The sequence below is a fragment of the Papio anubis genome, chromosome 15, assembly GCF_008728515.1.
Source record: "Papio anubis isolate 15944 chromosome 15, Panubis1.0, whole genome shotgun sequence".
Taxonomy (NCBI): Eukaryota; Metazoa; Chordata; class Mammalia; order Primates; family Cercopithecidae; genus Papio; species Papio anubis.
Genome location: NC_044990.1, coordinates 20,231,772 through 20,245,420, shown reverse-complemented (window position 1 = coordinate 20,245,420; position 13,649 = coordinate 20,231,772). Strand labels below are relative to the sequence as shown.

At 34.6% G+C, this 13,649-nt stretch overlaps 1 protein-coding gene across 2 annotated transcripts in view; it reads left to right on the top strand.

Moving 5' to 3' along the window:
- The window catches only part of VWA8 (von Willebrand factor A domain containing 8), a 379,623-nt gene that overhangs the window by 155,705 nt on the left and 210,269 nt on the right, over positions 1–13,649 (top strand). For both annotated transcript variants that reach the window (XM_003913811.3, XM_021929568.2), the window contains 2 exons: positions 4,890–4,996; positions 9,286–9,392. In XM_003913811.3, coding sequence (XP_003913860.2) covers positions 4,890–4,996; positions 9,286–9,392 — 214 coding nt within the window. The remainder of the gene's footprint in view (positions 1–4,889; positions 4,997–9,285; positions 9,393–13,649) is intronic.

Sequence of the window (13,649 nt, the reverse complement as noted above, 5' to 3'; positions counted from 1 at the left end):
AAAGTACTTTATAAATTACAAGCCACAAACTAGGAAAGATGTTTTGCGTGATTTTTAATTAAGAAAGGAGTGGCATTCAGGGACTACAAATTAATAAGGAAAAAGAATTAACTCCAAATGGGCAAAGGATGAATAGATATTTATGCAAAGGTTAAATAATTCAAATGACCAATAAATATTAGAAAAGATGCTCAGCCTCAATAGTCAGTGAAATGAAATTTAAAATAATAATCAGCTATCATTTTATATTTTAATTTTTTTACTTGTAGTAACATTTTTTGTGAATGGAGAGGAATGTAATTTCGTCACTGCTATTGGGATGGAAGTTTCATCACTTTTTTTTGCCTAAATATATTATTACTCTATAATTTGACAATTCCACTTATCGATATGTGCTTTAAAGATAGACTTACATGTGTATATAAGGAGGTATATTCAAGAATGTTCACTGTATCATTGTAATAATGAAGAATTGGAAACAACCCATCTGTCCATCAGTAGGAAATGAATATATAAATGGATATAGTTGTATGGTAAAATAATTTACAATAGTTAAAATGAAGTAAATTGCATATATTTACAGTTACATACCATAACACTGTAATATTGAGTAAAAAAAAGTTTCAAAAGAAGATTCAGTGTATGATGTGATTTGTGATTTGTAAAAAATGTTAAATGTGATAAACAGTACAATATATTTTTTATTCATACATACTTACATAGCAAAATATAAAAATATGGACAACAAATACACACCAGTTTCAAGGTTAGAAACTGGTTAGAAACATCTAGAGATGGAGAGAGAGGAATAGAATGCTTAATAGTCTTTGTAATTTTCTATAATACTCTCTTTAATTTTCTGACACACTGAAATATTTCATAATTTAAAAAACTGAAAAAAATTGGTTACTTTTCATTCTCATGCATATTCACTGTATCCAATAGTTGACTACTTTTTCCAATGTTATCAGCTGACCACAAAAAACTCTATTATGTAACCACTCTGTGACCCTTTCAACTAGAAATGAATAGAAAACAGCTATTTTGTTTATGCATCATCTGTTGAGTTTAGCAAGGCTGCAGACTCAAAAGCCTTCTTACTAACTTTCTCTTTAGAATAGCACAGTGGCAGGAAGGAACCCAAAATTATTGATTCATAAAATATTTTATTGTTTTATTTAAAAAAACTCATTTTATATTGAATCAGTGAAAAGGAATTGATGTAAATGACGAGTTGATGGGTGCAGCACGCCAACATAGCACAAGTATACATATGTAACAAACCTGCACGTTATCTACATGTACCCTAGAACTTAAAGTATAATTAAAAATAAAATAAAATAAAATAAAATACACTTCTATTATTTAAAAAAAAAAAAAGGAATTGAATTTTGTGGAAAATTTTGAAACAAAGATTGATATAACTTATTTTCACAAAGTACTTTATGAAGCAGACAAAAATCAAAAGAAATTATCTAACCTAAATTTATTAAACATTGAATTTATAAATATTAGCTGGACTTTTTTTTGTTAACGTAATTTTTAAAATATCATTCATATATTTATGCCAATGGAATTGAGATTGCAGCAATTTTTATCTGATGAATTCCCTAAGTACCTCATGCTCATACCCTACAACGTGAACATCAGTTCAGAGCTTGATGCATAATTCATTTTCTAGATATTTGAAAACCTAAGGATCTAAAGGGAAGAATTTAGAAGATTAGGAAATTCTCAACTAATTTGCATTCCAAAAATACTTTTATTGTAGAAAAATTGATTAGAGGTCTCTGTAGTAAGAGTTCTACTTCATTCAAGTGTTTGGTATTTCATTAATTTATTTACTTCGGAAAATTTTGAGGTGATCCTCAAAATTCAATTCTCTGTTGATCCTTTAGCACAGAAGTTTTAGACCAAGTTATAAGAATTTAATCAGAAATGAAGATTAACTGTTCCTGATATTGAAGTAATAAGGAAATTATCCTATTTGTCAAAAACTCAATTTGCGTGCAGTTGTCAGAAATTCCTTTTGGATATGAAATGATTTGGGATCAACACCTATGGGTAAATAAATAAATAAGCAAAGTGAATAACATCTGTATAAAATTTTCACTGTTTAAGCTGTTAGTAATTAATTTTAAAAATCACAAGTCTAATCGAACTAATCATACACAGTGTTAAAATTAGAATCATAAATGTTGATGTGAATTTTTTGTTGTCTGGAAGAATGGTTTTGCTTGCAGGAAAGACTATTTGGGGATTTATTTTTGGTTTTAGAAACTGGCATTCAGTTTTATAGTGCTATAATTTAAAAAATTGAGACCTTCTTTAGGCTTTTCTGTTCATTCAATTAACTCTATAAGTCTAGCAGATATTAACAATCACTTTGAAAAACCTTTGAAAAATGTCCATTTCCATTTATAAAACTCAGCTAAATAAAATATCTTCAAACATTTGAAATGGTTAATAAATTTTATATATTCTGTTTCCTTTTAAATACTTTGGATGTCTCAATTAACAAAACCTTCCTAATTAATGCACAAATATAACCAATTAAATTTATAATTAGGCTGTACCATAAATTATCTTAAATATTCCAATACTATTTGGAAATTTAAGATTTAAAATCACAGGTACAAATTATTCAATTATATTCTGAATAGAAGTCAAAGACTGCCTAGTATCCACAGAGCCCCTCAGTCTTTTTCTTTCACTCTTATAAGTAATACCCCTCCTTCCTAGCGCTGGTGATTTGAATATACCCCGATCCTTACCAGACTTCTCTGCTACCATCCTGAGAAGTCCTATCTTATTCCTTAATCTAAAGATCCTATCCCACTCCTGTGACAAAGACAGTTATTTGAGTTAGCTTAGCATAACTACTATACTTCTCTTTATGACTTTCCCAGAGTGTAGCTGAATCTTTCTTCAGTTTTTCTTATAACCAAGACCTAATGAGACTAGAGCCTTTCCAATAATTTGTTGGTAAAATGAATAAATATGATAAATATAATAATTATTTTTAAAAGACACCAGGCTGTTCATAATAGTGATAAGTACACTTGGAAAATTTGCAACAGGATATGCGCTTGCTTTGGTTTTGGGAAGCTAGGATAGTAAAGATTAATATTTCATTCATTCATTTATTTGCTTATTTTACCAAGGCCAAGGGAGGAGAGGGAAAAAACAAGTAGAAAATATCAGTGAGCAATGGGAAAGGAAACAGTTAACAAATCCCTTAAAATCTCGGAAAAAAATTAGGATTGGCCTCACACCACCTGATATGTTCCATTCTCCTCATTTGTTGGATGGGCCAATATCTTAGAATGTTCTAGATGTAAATATATTTCAACTTCTTTGGTACCTTGATTGATAATGCTGTCTGGGTGCTAGATTGAGAATAATGGTGAAGTGTGTTCAATCTCAGCAGGAAAGAATGCCCTATTAGCAAGCAATGCCTGTCAATACTGATGAAGGGAAGGCACCCTTGCGATATTTGCTATCCTCTGCAAGGTTTGGAGTGTAATGTAGAAATGTTTCCACACAGGGCCAGCATTAAGATGTGTTGATAGGCAGACTGTATACACGTTGGGGATGCCTGGGAGTAGCAAACAAGTCTAAGCCTGAAAATAGTCAATGCCAGTCAGGGTGTTCTGATAGGAAGTAAAGGGGATGCAGCTGCAGGGCCTAGTGTTACCAAGCCAGCCTCTAGTTTGTGGGATAGTGGTAAGAGAAGGTTAAGCAGGGTGCCAAGACAAGGGCTCAGGAAACAGGACAAAAGCCCAGCTATTGGACTGGGAGATAAGGTGAGGGCTTGGTTTTTGAACGAGGCAATGATCTAAGAACTATGATGAAAGTTCAGAGATGAGCAGCAGAATCTGACTTGATGCTGAACTGAGGAGTTACTAGCATAGAGCTATGTAATTTCCTCTATCATAGCCTGGCCCAAAATGAGGCAGGAGGTAAGAGATAATGTCAGATATGTAGACTGGGATTTTATAGGGACAGGAAACCTGACAGTTCTTTACATTCTTCTCTATTTGCTGCCTCACGCTCTCCAGCCTTTCCACTATTAGAGATTATACTCAAGACTGTAGGAACCACCACCAAAGATTTAGAGCTGTGAAAAACCCAAATTGTTTAAAAGTGGTATGTTCTTAGTATGTTTATTTGGAATATTGTATCACATAGAGGTTAATTTAAAGTGGTGTAGTTAAACCATGAATACCATGGATTAAAAATCATATCCGTTGGCTCACTTGGGACCATAAATTCTAGCTATAACTCTATTTGTGTGGGTGGGAAACTGTTTCATGCTTCAAGCACATGATGCTCATAATCTGTTTGAAGAGTAACTGTCACTCACTAGATTGTTGTTTTGACAACATATATGTAGAATAGATAAGCAGATACATTTTTTAATAGAAGGAAGAACCAAGCTAGATAATCTTAAATTCATTCAGAAATTTATGTTAGAAAGTAAAGAAAATCTCATTAATCCATCTCCACTGGTTTGAATTTATGATTGCCAACATAGAACAGCCAAGTGTTGTTGTTTAATCTACCTAAGAAAATTTGATAAGCCAGTATACTAATTCTACTTAAGAAAGCATATTATTTAAAATTTTATTTTGCAAAGTGTTGTACATAAATCAGTACTACTAATTACAAATAAGTTTTACTTATTAAAGGAGATTCCACAAACATATAATTCACACATACTTAAAGTTTATATTTGTTCTAAAATTTTGTTTGATTAAGATTTTACAGATCCAGACTGATCTTCCTTAATTGGTTGTAATTAGTACAGTGTGTGTGTGTATGTATTTAAGAATCGCAGAAAGCTTTGACTTTATGCATTTCCCCCTTCCTCCCTCTTCACCCTCCAGGTTTTTACCCAGTCTTGCTAGGTCAGCATTAGAAAAAAATCTGGCAGATGCTACAATAGAAATAAATACCGATGACAATTTGGAGCCAGAACTGAAGGATTACAAATGTAAGTATTTGATTTGGCTCTTTTTTTTTTTTTAAGTGAAATAATAATTAGCAAACATTTGATGCTATTTATTTTAGTTCCAGTTAAAAATGTTTTTGGTTTTCATCTACTTTGATTTATATATTAGTCTGAAGAAATCAATCTGATTTTTTTTAAGTTTGAAAAACACAAGTAAAATCTTAGAATATTTACTTCATTTCAGTACATACTAGATACAATTCCCCTGACCCGTAAGACTCACAGTTGATGCCAGCTGATATTCTGAGAATTCCTGCTGTAAATCAACATGTGTAATTTTGACAAATGTACTTTTTCCAAATGTATTTCACCAGTGAATCTAGAATGCTGTTTTCTTTGCACATTTACATTTTGAGGGTCAGCGATGTCCAATATGTTGGAGAAACTTTCCTAGGTTGATACAAACTAAAATAATAATCAGAATATGCATGTCATCTTATTCCTTCCATTTCCACCTGTATTGTCTTTTATGGTACTTTTTCTTCTGGATAGCCATAAATATAATTTTGAGTTCTGGGGAGATTTAGTTCTTCATTTAAAAGCTTTCTATTCTTCAATTAGAACATAATGAAAGATTTTCAATTTTTTAAAAATGTAAATACTTATTTTATTGAAGCAGCCAATGTGTGACCACTCTTTAAAAGGGACTATTGTGGTTTTCTTTGTAGCAGATGCTTTTAATCATTGGGGCTGCACTGAGACAAGAATTTGGTATTGAGAAAATAAGATGACTTTTTTAGAGTCAAATTATAAACTCAGCATACTCAGGGATCTGAATACAGATATGCAGAGTCAACTCAAAGAAAAGGAATAATATTGTATTCTCAATATTATTTGAGTGAGTCTATTAAATATCCAAAGAACGACTGTCATTCAGACTGCCGATTGTTTGGTCTTGGTTACTGGCTAGTGTTAGCAGTGCCCATCTAAGCCTCGTGTAGGGGATAAGGAGCCTAAGTGAAGAGACTTCTTACTTGTCTGGTTCCATTCATCTTTAAGGCCATCTCTCTTGTGAAGAATTCATTTAATTAACTCTCCATGTTCACACAACAACCTTCTGATGAGCAATTGGCTTTCCGCGCAGGTTCCCTCCAATTAATATGCTGGTTATGGCAACCAGTATATCACAATCCATGTGAAAGTTACAATTGTCATATAATATTTTGCAATTCTGATTTTACATCAGAATATACATATAGAGAAACCAGAATATGTATCTTTAATATTCTCCTGAAAGTTAGATTTGCCCTCAGTTGTGATGACAAAATCAGTCAGCCTACTAGGCTGAGAACCTTGACAAATTTACCAAAATAATGCCATTCTGTGGGTTTCTTAGAAGATAGCTAGCCAACTTTCTCCCACAGAAGTGCTAACATCTCCATTCTCTGACTGCATTTCCCTTTTTGAGGTTGATGTTTTAACAATAAACATTGGTTGAGTGAATAAACTTGTCCTTAAGCCATAAACCTACTGAGTGGATATATTCCATAAACTAAACCATAGATAGCATCAGATGCTGTTTGAATCTGAAATTATGTGTGCCATCTCAACATGCAACTAGATAGTAGATTCACTGCCATATCCCTGCTCTTTCTTTCCCTTTACAGTTTTATACTGGGTCTATTTCAGAGACCTAATGATAGTAAATAAATAGTAAACTCTCAGTGTTACAGCTCATGGTTTTCCTTCCCTGTAGAACTTGTAAATAAAAGGAAAATAGCAAGGATCTATTGAAGGGCAAAGTTACTGTTAAGATCTACTGTGCTGTGTCAAATGTGTAGCACTCCGCAGTGATTAAACAGGGTGACGATTATTTTTAGCTCAGACTTGTTCACAGTACTCCATAGAAGCAAACATTGCTTTTCTCCATTGTTTTTCAAAACGCTTAGCACAAAAGTCACATTCTAGTAGAGAAACAAACTGTAATTTTCTTATTTGAAGTAGAAAAAAAAAAAGATGGGTGAATTGTTTAAGGCATTGTGTATTTGCTTGCTAAAGTATTTCCACAGGTTGGAATGTTATTTGGAGTAAAATATTAAATATATCCCATGTGGTAGAAAGAATGTCAGACTATACTGAATTCTGTTTTAAGCTCTACTCGTATTAGCTGGGTGATTTTGAGAAAATTACGTAGTGTATGTTTTTAGTATTCTCATTATTCTTTCCTCTTTGAATTACATGAAATCATAGAGAAAAAAAATGAGGTGAAGCTTTAGCTAGGGATCTGGCACATAGAAGGTCCTTAACAAATGATAGCTTCTATCATTGTAATAATTAGTATTACTAAAATACCTGCTACTATTAATGTTATTAATATTATTATTGAACTTGAAACATGTCAGTGAACATGTCGTGTGTATCTGGTTACTGTAGGGAATACGTGGCAGATATGTTCCCTGACTTTAAGAGCTTTATTACTTAGTTTTCTGGCTTCCAGGAACTCATAATCTATTCTAGGTCAACCTATTTAAAGCAAATAAGGAATAATATATAATTATTACAAAATAATTGCATAAGACAGCGGTTCCCAATCTAGCTGGGTATGAAAATCACCTGGGTGATTATTTGAAAATATAGGCCTCTTTTTTATGGCTGCATAGTATTCCATGGTGTATATGTGCCACATTTTCTTAATCCAATCCGTCACTGATGGACATTTGGGTTGATTCCAAGTCTTTGCTATTGTGAATATTGCTGCAATAAACATACGTGTGCATGTGTCTTTATAGCAGCATAATTTATAATCCTTTGGGTATATCCCCAGTAATGGGATGGCTGGGTCATATGGTACATCTAGTTCTAGATCCTTGAGGAATCGCCATACTGTTTTCCATAATGGTTGAACTAGTTTACAATCCCACCAACAGTGTAAAAGTGTTCCTATTTCTCCACATCCTCTCTAAAAGGATGAGTTTGCGTCCTTTGTAGGGACATGGATGCAGCTGGAAACCATCATTCTTAGCAAACTATCACAAGAACAGAAAATCAAACACCGCATGTTCTTACTCATAGGTGGGAACTGAACAATGAGATCACTTGGACTCAGGAAGGGGAACATCACACACCAGGGCCTATCATGGGGAGGGGGGAGGGATTGCATTGGGAGTTATACCTGATGTAAATGACGAGTTGATGGGTGCAGCAGACCAACATGGCACAAGTATACATATGTAACAAACCTGCACGTTATGCACATGTACCCTACAACTTAAAGTATAATAATAATAAATAAATTTAAAAAAAAAAAAAAAGAAAAAGAAAATATAGGCCTCCTGCACCAACCTTGCAAATAGTAATTTTAAAATATTCATTTTGTTATGTTTATTTGTAGTGTATATATACATATATATATCACAATTTAAGTGATTTATCCAATAAATTTATCCAAAGTGATTTATAAATAGCTGAGACTAGAGGCATGCGTCACCATGCCCTGCTATTTTTTGTATACACACACACACACACACACACACACACACATATATATATGTATATATGTATAAAGAAAGAGACGGACCAGGTTGCACTGTTATCCAGGCTGGAATACAGTGGTGCAATCATGGCTCACTGTAGCCTTAACCTCCCGGGCTCAAGCAATCCTCCTGCCTCAGCCTCCTGAGTAGCTGGGACTACAGACATGTGCCATCAGGCCTGGCTAATTTTTAAAATTTTTTGTAGAGATAGGGTCTCTCTGTGTTGCCCAGGCTGGTCTTGAACCCCTAGACTCAAGTGATCCTTCTGCCTTGGCCTCCTAAAGTGCTGATGACAGGCATGTGCCACTGCACTTGGCTGAAAATAGTAATTTAAGAGTTCTGTGGTAGGTTAGTTCATCTGTATTTTTTGCTAGAGCTATAGGAGATTATCTTGGGGGGTTTCTGAGTTGGTACACACTAAAAAATAATATTCAAGGTACTTTGGAGCTTTTGAATTTAGGTGTATTTAACTTATGTATGTGTTATAGTCTCTGACCAAACAAACTTATGAAGGTGACTTGACTGTATTCTGGTTTTGTTTTGTTTTTTTTTTTTAGTTTCTCACAATTATATATATACTGTTTTCTATCTACATTGTTTTAGAGAAAATTTGTTACCTTTTGGAGCATTTTGTATCTAGAGCTGTGGTGTTTTATTACTACTCTCAAGTTTATTTCTTTAGATGTTAAATTAAAATCCACAGATATTGCTGAAGCTGTATTGTGTTCTATGTTGGGTGGCTTGGCATCTCTGAGGACAGTGCTATGAATAATTATCTGTCCTGTGTGAAATGTTTAGGTGAAGTAACATCTGGAACTCTGAGGATTGGTGGTGTTAGTGCTCCGATCTATAATGCGCACGAGAAAATGAAAGTGCCTGATGTTCTTTTCTATGACAACATTCAGGTAAGAGTATTGCTTTGTGTTCTTGGATAAATCACTTAAATTATGGTAGTAAACTCCAATTCAAGTGAAATTGACATGTAATTATTTTTGTGATTTCCTAAATTTAATTTAGATGATGCAGAATGAAGTGTTGAACATTTTGTGTGTGTGTGTGTGTGTGTGTGTGTGTGTGTGTGTGTGTGAGAGATGGAGTCTCACTCTGTCACCTGGGCTGGAGTGCAGTAGCACAATCTCGGCTCCACCTCCCAGGTTCAAGCGATTCTTGTGCCTCAGCCTCCCGAGTAGCTGAGATTAGAGGCATGCACCACCATGCCCTGCTAATTTTTGTATATTTAGTAGAGACAGGGTTTCACCATATTGGCCAGGCTGGCCTCAAACTCCTGATCTCGTGATCCGCCTGCCTTGGTCTCCCAAAGTGCTAGTATTACAGGCATGAGCCACCACACCTGGCCGAACATCTTTTATTAAGACATAAGACAGAAAACAGAAAATTTTTTCCAAAGATACTTAAAAATTGGAGGAATTGTTGCTATCATTAGGGTAATATAGTGTGTATATATATATATTTACACACACACATAATTATATATGTAATTTTATATACAATTTTTAAATTAAAATAAACATTTTAAAATTAAACACAAAACAGAGCTATCATCCTCTCTTTTACTTGCTTGTTAAAAGATTTCAGTAGTTCAGAGGGATATGTCTGATGCATCCTTTTTCTCATACTCTTCTTTTTCCTGCAAGTTCCTGGTATTTTTCTTTTATTTCCTTTTCTTTTTTAAAGGAGAACGGTAGAGGCTCTCCTTGTAAACTAGCCAATAGTTATGGACCTTCCACTAAGACGTAGAAGTTTGTATCTAGAAAACTTTATTGTAGATGTTTACTTTAATAAGAATTCTTTTTAGAGAAAATTACCTATAATATAAAAATTTTTTCTTTTCCAACTTTTCTGTCAAGTGGCTATGTATTTTATAGTAAAACACCTACTTAAAATTTTCTATAATACATTTTAAGTTATATTAACTTTATAGGTATCTAGACATATTATTCTTAATAAAAATCTTGGTTAAAAATTCTGAAATCTGTCAAAACTATAATAATTTTGTATGGCGTAGAAAAGAGCATAACCTTGATTTGATTTTTATCCATTCTATAGCCAATTAACTGTTTTATTTTTTTTCTGGAGCATTAATGCTCTTGCACAATCAGTAGACAAATGAACAGAAAATAAAGTTACTTATAAGATACAAAAGTAGAAAAAAATCTTGCCTGTCAAAGACAAAAACATGATTATGAGGAAAACATACTGTTTCCAAGCACTTATAGTATTACACTCTATTCATATAGTGGAAAGGAACAAAGAGACAAAGAACCAGGAAACTGTTATAAATGACAATTTGAAAAACTCCTTGGTGGCAAAGATTGAAAAGACTTCACAGGATGTAAGAATGTAGGAAATTCAGTAGCAGCAAAGACCATTGTGCCCTTGAACACAATGTCTGTTGCCATGGTGTTTGTGACATGGACATTTAGGACGCAGGGCTGCCATGAACTTTACACAGTGGCCCTGAAGGACTTTTCGTAAGCTATCTCCAAACATACCTTCTCTTCTTAAAGCATTATGAATTAGCCATTAATGAAAACTTTTTAGCTGCACCAATTCTATGGACAGTAGCTTGATTAAATTTGCTTCCATTGTGTATATTATTACTTCCTTTTATGCTGTACTTCATCTTTGAAGCAGTAGTTAGTGCCTCTTGTAGACTGAGGTGCTTCTGTATCATCTTGTTGTTCTATGCCCTGTTGTCTCCTTACCACATTGTGTTGAAATGGACTTTTGAAATGTGTTTTTCCATATCACTAAGGCACAGCCCTGTTTTCTTTATTTAATATTTCCAGCAAATAGTAAAGTGCCTGGCACGTAGTAACTGCCAAGTAAATATGTGTTGAGTGGATTAATAAAATAATGAGTAAGATTTTGAATGTTCTTGATAAAGGATATTACTTCATTAAGCCTTCCATTAAGGAATATTACACTTGCAGCAGTAAGGAAGTTGGAGGAAAGAGAAATTAATAGCCTCTTAATAGGCCTAAGGAGTTTTAGATGGGTAAGAATTTTAAAATACCCATTATGAGTCTGGCCTTGTATTGGGATACAGAGATCAAAATGTACACACAAGTGTATGTAGCTCTAGGGCTCAAGTTGTTCTTAATCTGCAAGAAGGTACACACAGTTACTACGCAGTGTGGTGGAAGTATGTGCAGTTTACTTATGGTAGCATTGATGGGGTTGATTGTCCCAGATTGGAATGATCATAGAAAATTGGTCAACCAGACCCAATTAGGAGAGCCTCTCAGGCAACGAGACCAGCATTAGCAGAGACTTAGTTATATGAGAGAGTAGCTCATTTAGGGAGCTATATATAAATTGTTGTCACTGGTATGAAGCTGAGGTTGCAGGTGGAAGAGTGTCAGGAGAAGAGGCTGGTGAATGCGGAAAGAGTGAGATCTTTTCAGTCCTGGTAGTTAAGGAATTTGGATTCTATTTAGAAGAATGAGGAAGTTATTGAAAGATTTTAAGCACATTTGTACTTTGGCTAACTTTGCTTTTACTCTTTATTGTTGTCTAGGAGTTAGAACCAAGGCAAAGAGAAACTAGTTAGGTGGTGATTGCAGTAGTCCAGATGAAATTTATGAAGGATCTGAACTAAAGAGGAGACAGTGGGGACAGAGCGGAGAGGACACATTGCAGGGCTGTTTAGGAGATCAAGTCAGTGGAAATTTGTGTTAGAAGAAAGGCAGAGATTCTTTCTCAGGGAGCACAATGTCTGGTGAAAAAGTAAACAGAAGAGTAAGCAGAACATTATTCTAAATCATGCCCATGGTTGGAAACACAGTATAGAAGGAGAGTGGTAGGAGATGAGGAGACTAGACCACGAATGTAAGGAATGACTTTTGTTCCTGAAGTATTAGGAGTCATTTAAGGAATTTTGAGAAATGAGTTGACAAATTTTGAACAAAGAAGTGTCAGGACTGTAAGAACACATTGACTTAAGGAGAGACTGAAGTTAGAGAAGCTAATTAGCTGATACGAATCTAGGCCAGAGATGATAAAAACCTTAAAACTGTGGGGATGGAAAAGAAAGGGTAGATGCAGTTGATTTTTGGTGGCTTAACAACTCAGGTGCTGTTTAGTTGGATCTTGATAACAGAAGAATGAGGAGGGCAGGGTGCTGATGATAGAAGTTTGGTCAGCTGGTAGAAAATGATGCCATTAACTGGAGAAAAAGATGCAGGATAAAGAATGAAGTTCAGGAGAAAGGAATAAGTTGAGTTTTAGATGTGTTGAATTTAGGTGCCAGGGCAATCACAAAGTGGTTTGATCATTCAGAAATAGAGGGCTGTAGTTAAGGAGGAAAGTTTTGCTGTTGAAGATTGGTGTGGAGTTGGTAACTGAAGCCATGAGCTAGATGAGAGGATTTAAGGAGAGCAGGGTCAGAGGTAGGTCTTTGAATGCTGACATGTGGGTATCCAACTCTGCACACAGCCCTCCCTCAACCCTCAGGTGGGTGCCTGGGTACGAGTAGTCACCACCTGCCCCATACCATGAATACAAAGGGAAGCATGTAAGAACGTAGAAAGACGGAATTGCTACAGGAAGATCCAGCTCAGAAAACTATGGGAGAAATTGTTAGGGAGGTAGGAAGGAATCAGGGGAAATGGATAACTGGGAGAGGAGACTTTTAAGAAATTGTCTGCAGTACTAAGTGGGTCAAGAGGCTAAGAGGAGAATTGTGTTGGCGGTGACTTTAGCCTTAGCTAAGGTTTGTTGATTTGAATAATCGAGTTAGATATAATGAGGGCATGAAGTGGGAGGACATGAGAATTGTAAAGAAGAACACAAATATAGTTTGGATTATTTTTTGATATTTACATTGCTTTTTTCTTTGGCTATTCAGGTACTTACTCCAACTTTTCAACGTACATTAGCCCATTTATTACTGGAAGAACTTAGTGTTTTCTGGAATTGGCACTGACTTTTCATCTTAGTGAAAAGGAAGAGGTCTCCATACTATATTCCCACCAGAACTCAGCTTAAAATGATGTACATCTTGGTTTGCTTAACATAGTTTCTGCTTATACTTGTTGTCTCAGCATAATTATTAATAGTGTCTCTTTTTATTCTTAAAAGCATACACCTTATATCCATTTAAAAGTGTTCAAGAATAGTTATATCCTCACCTCACTTCA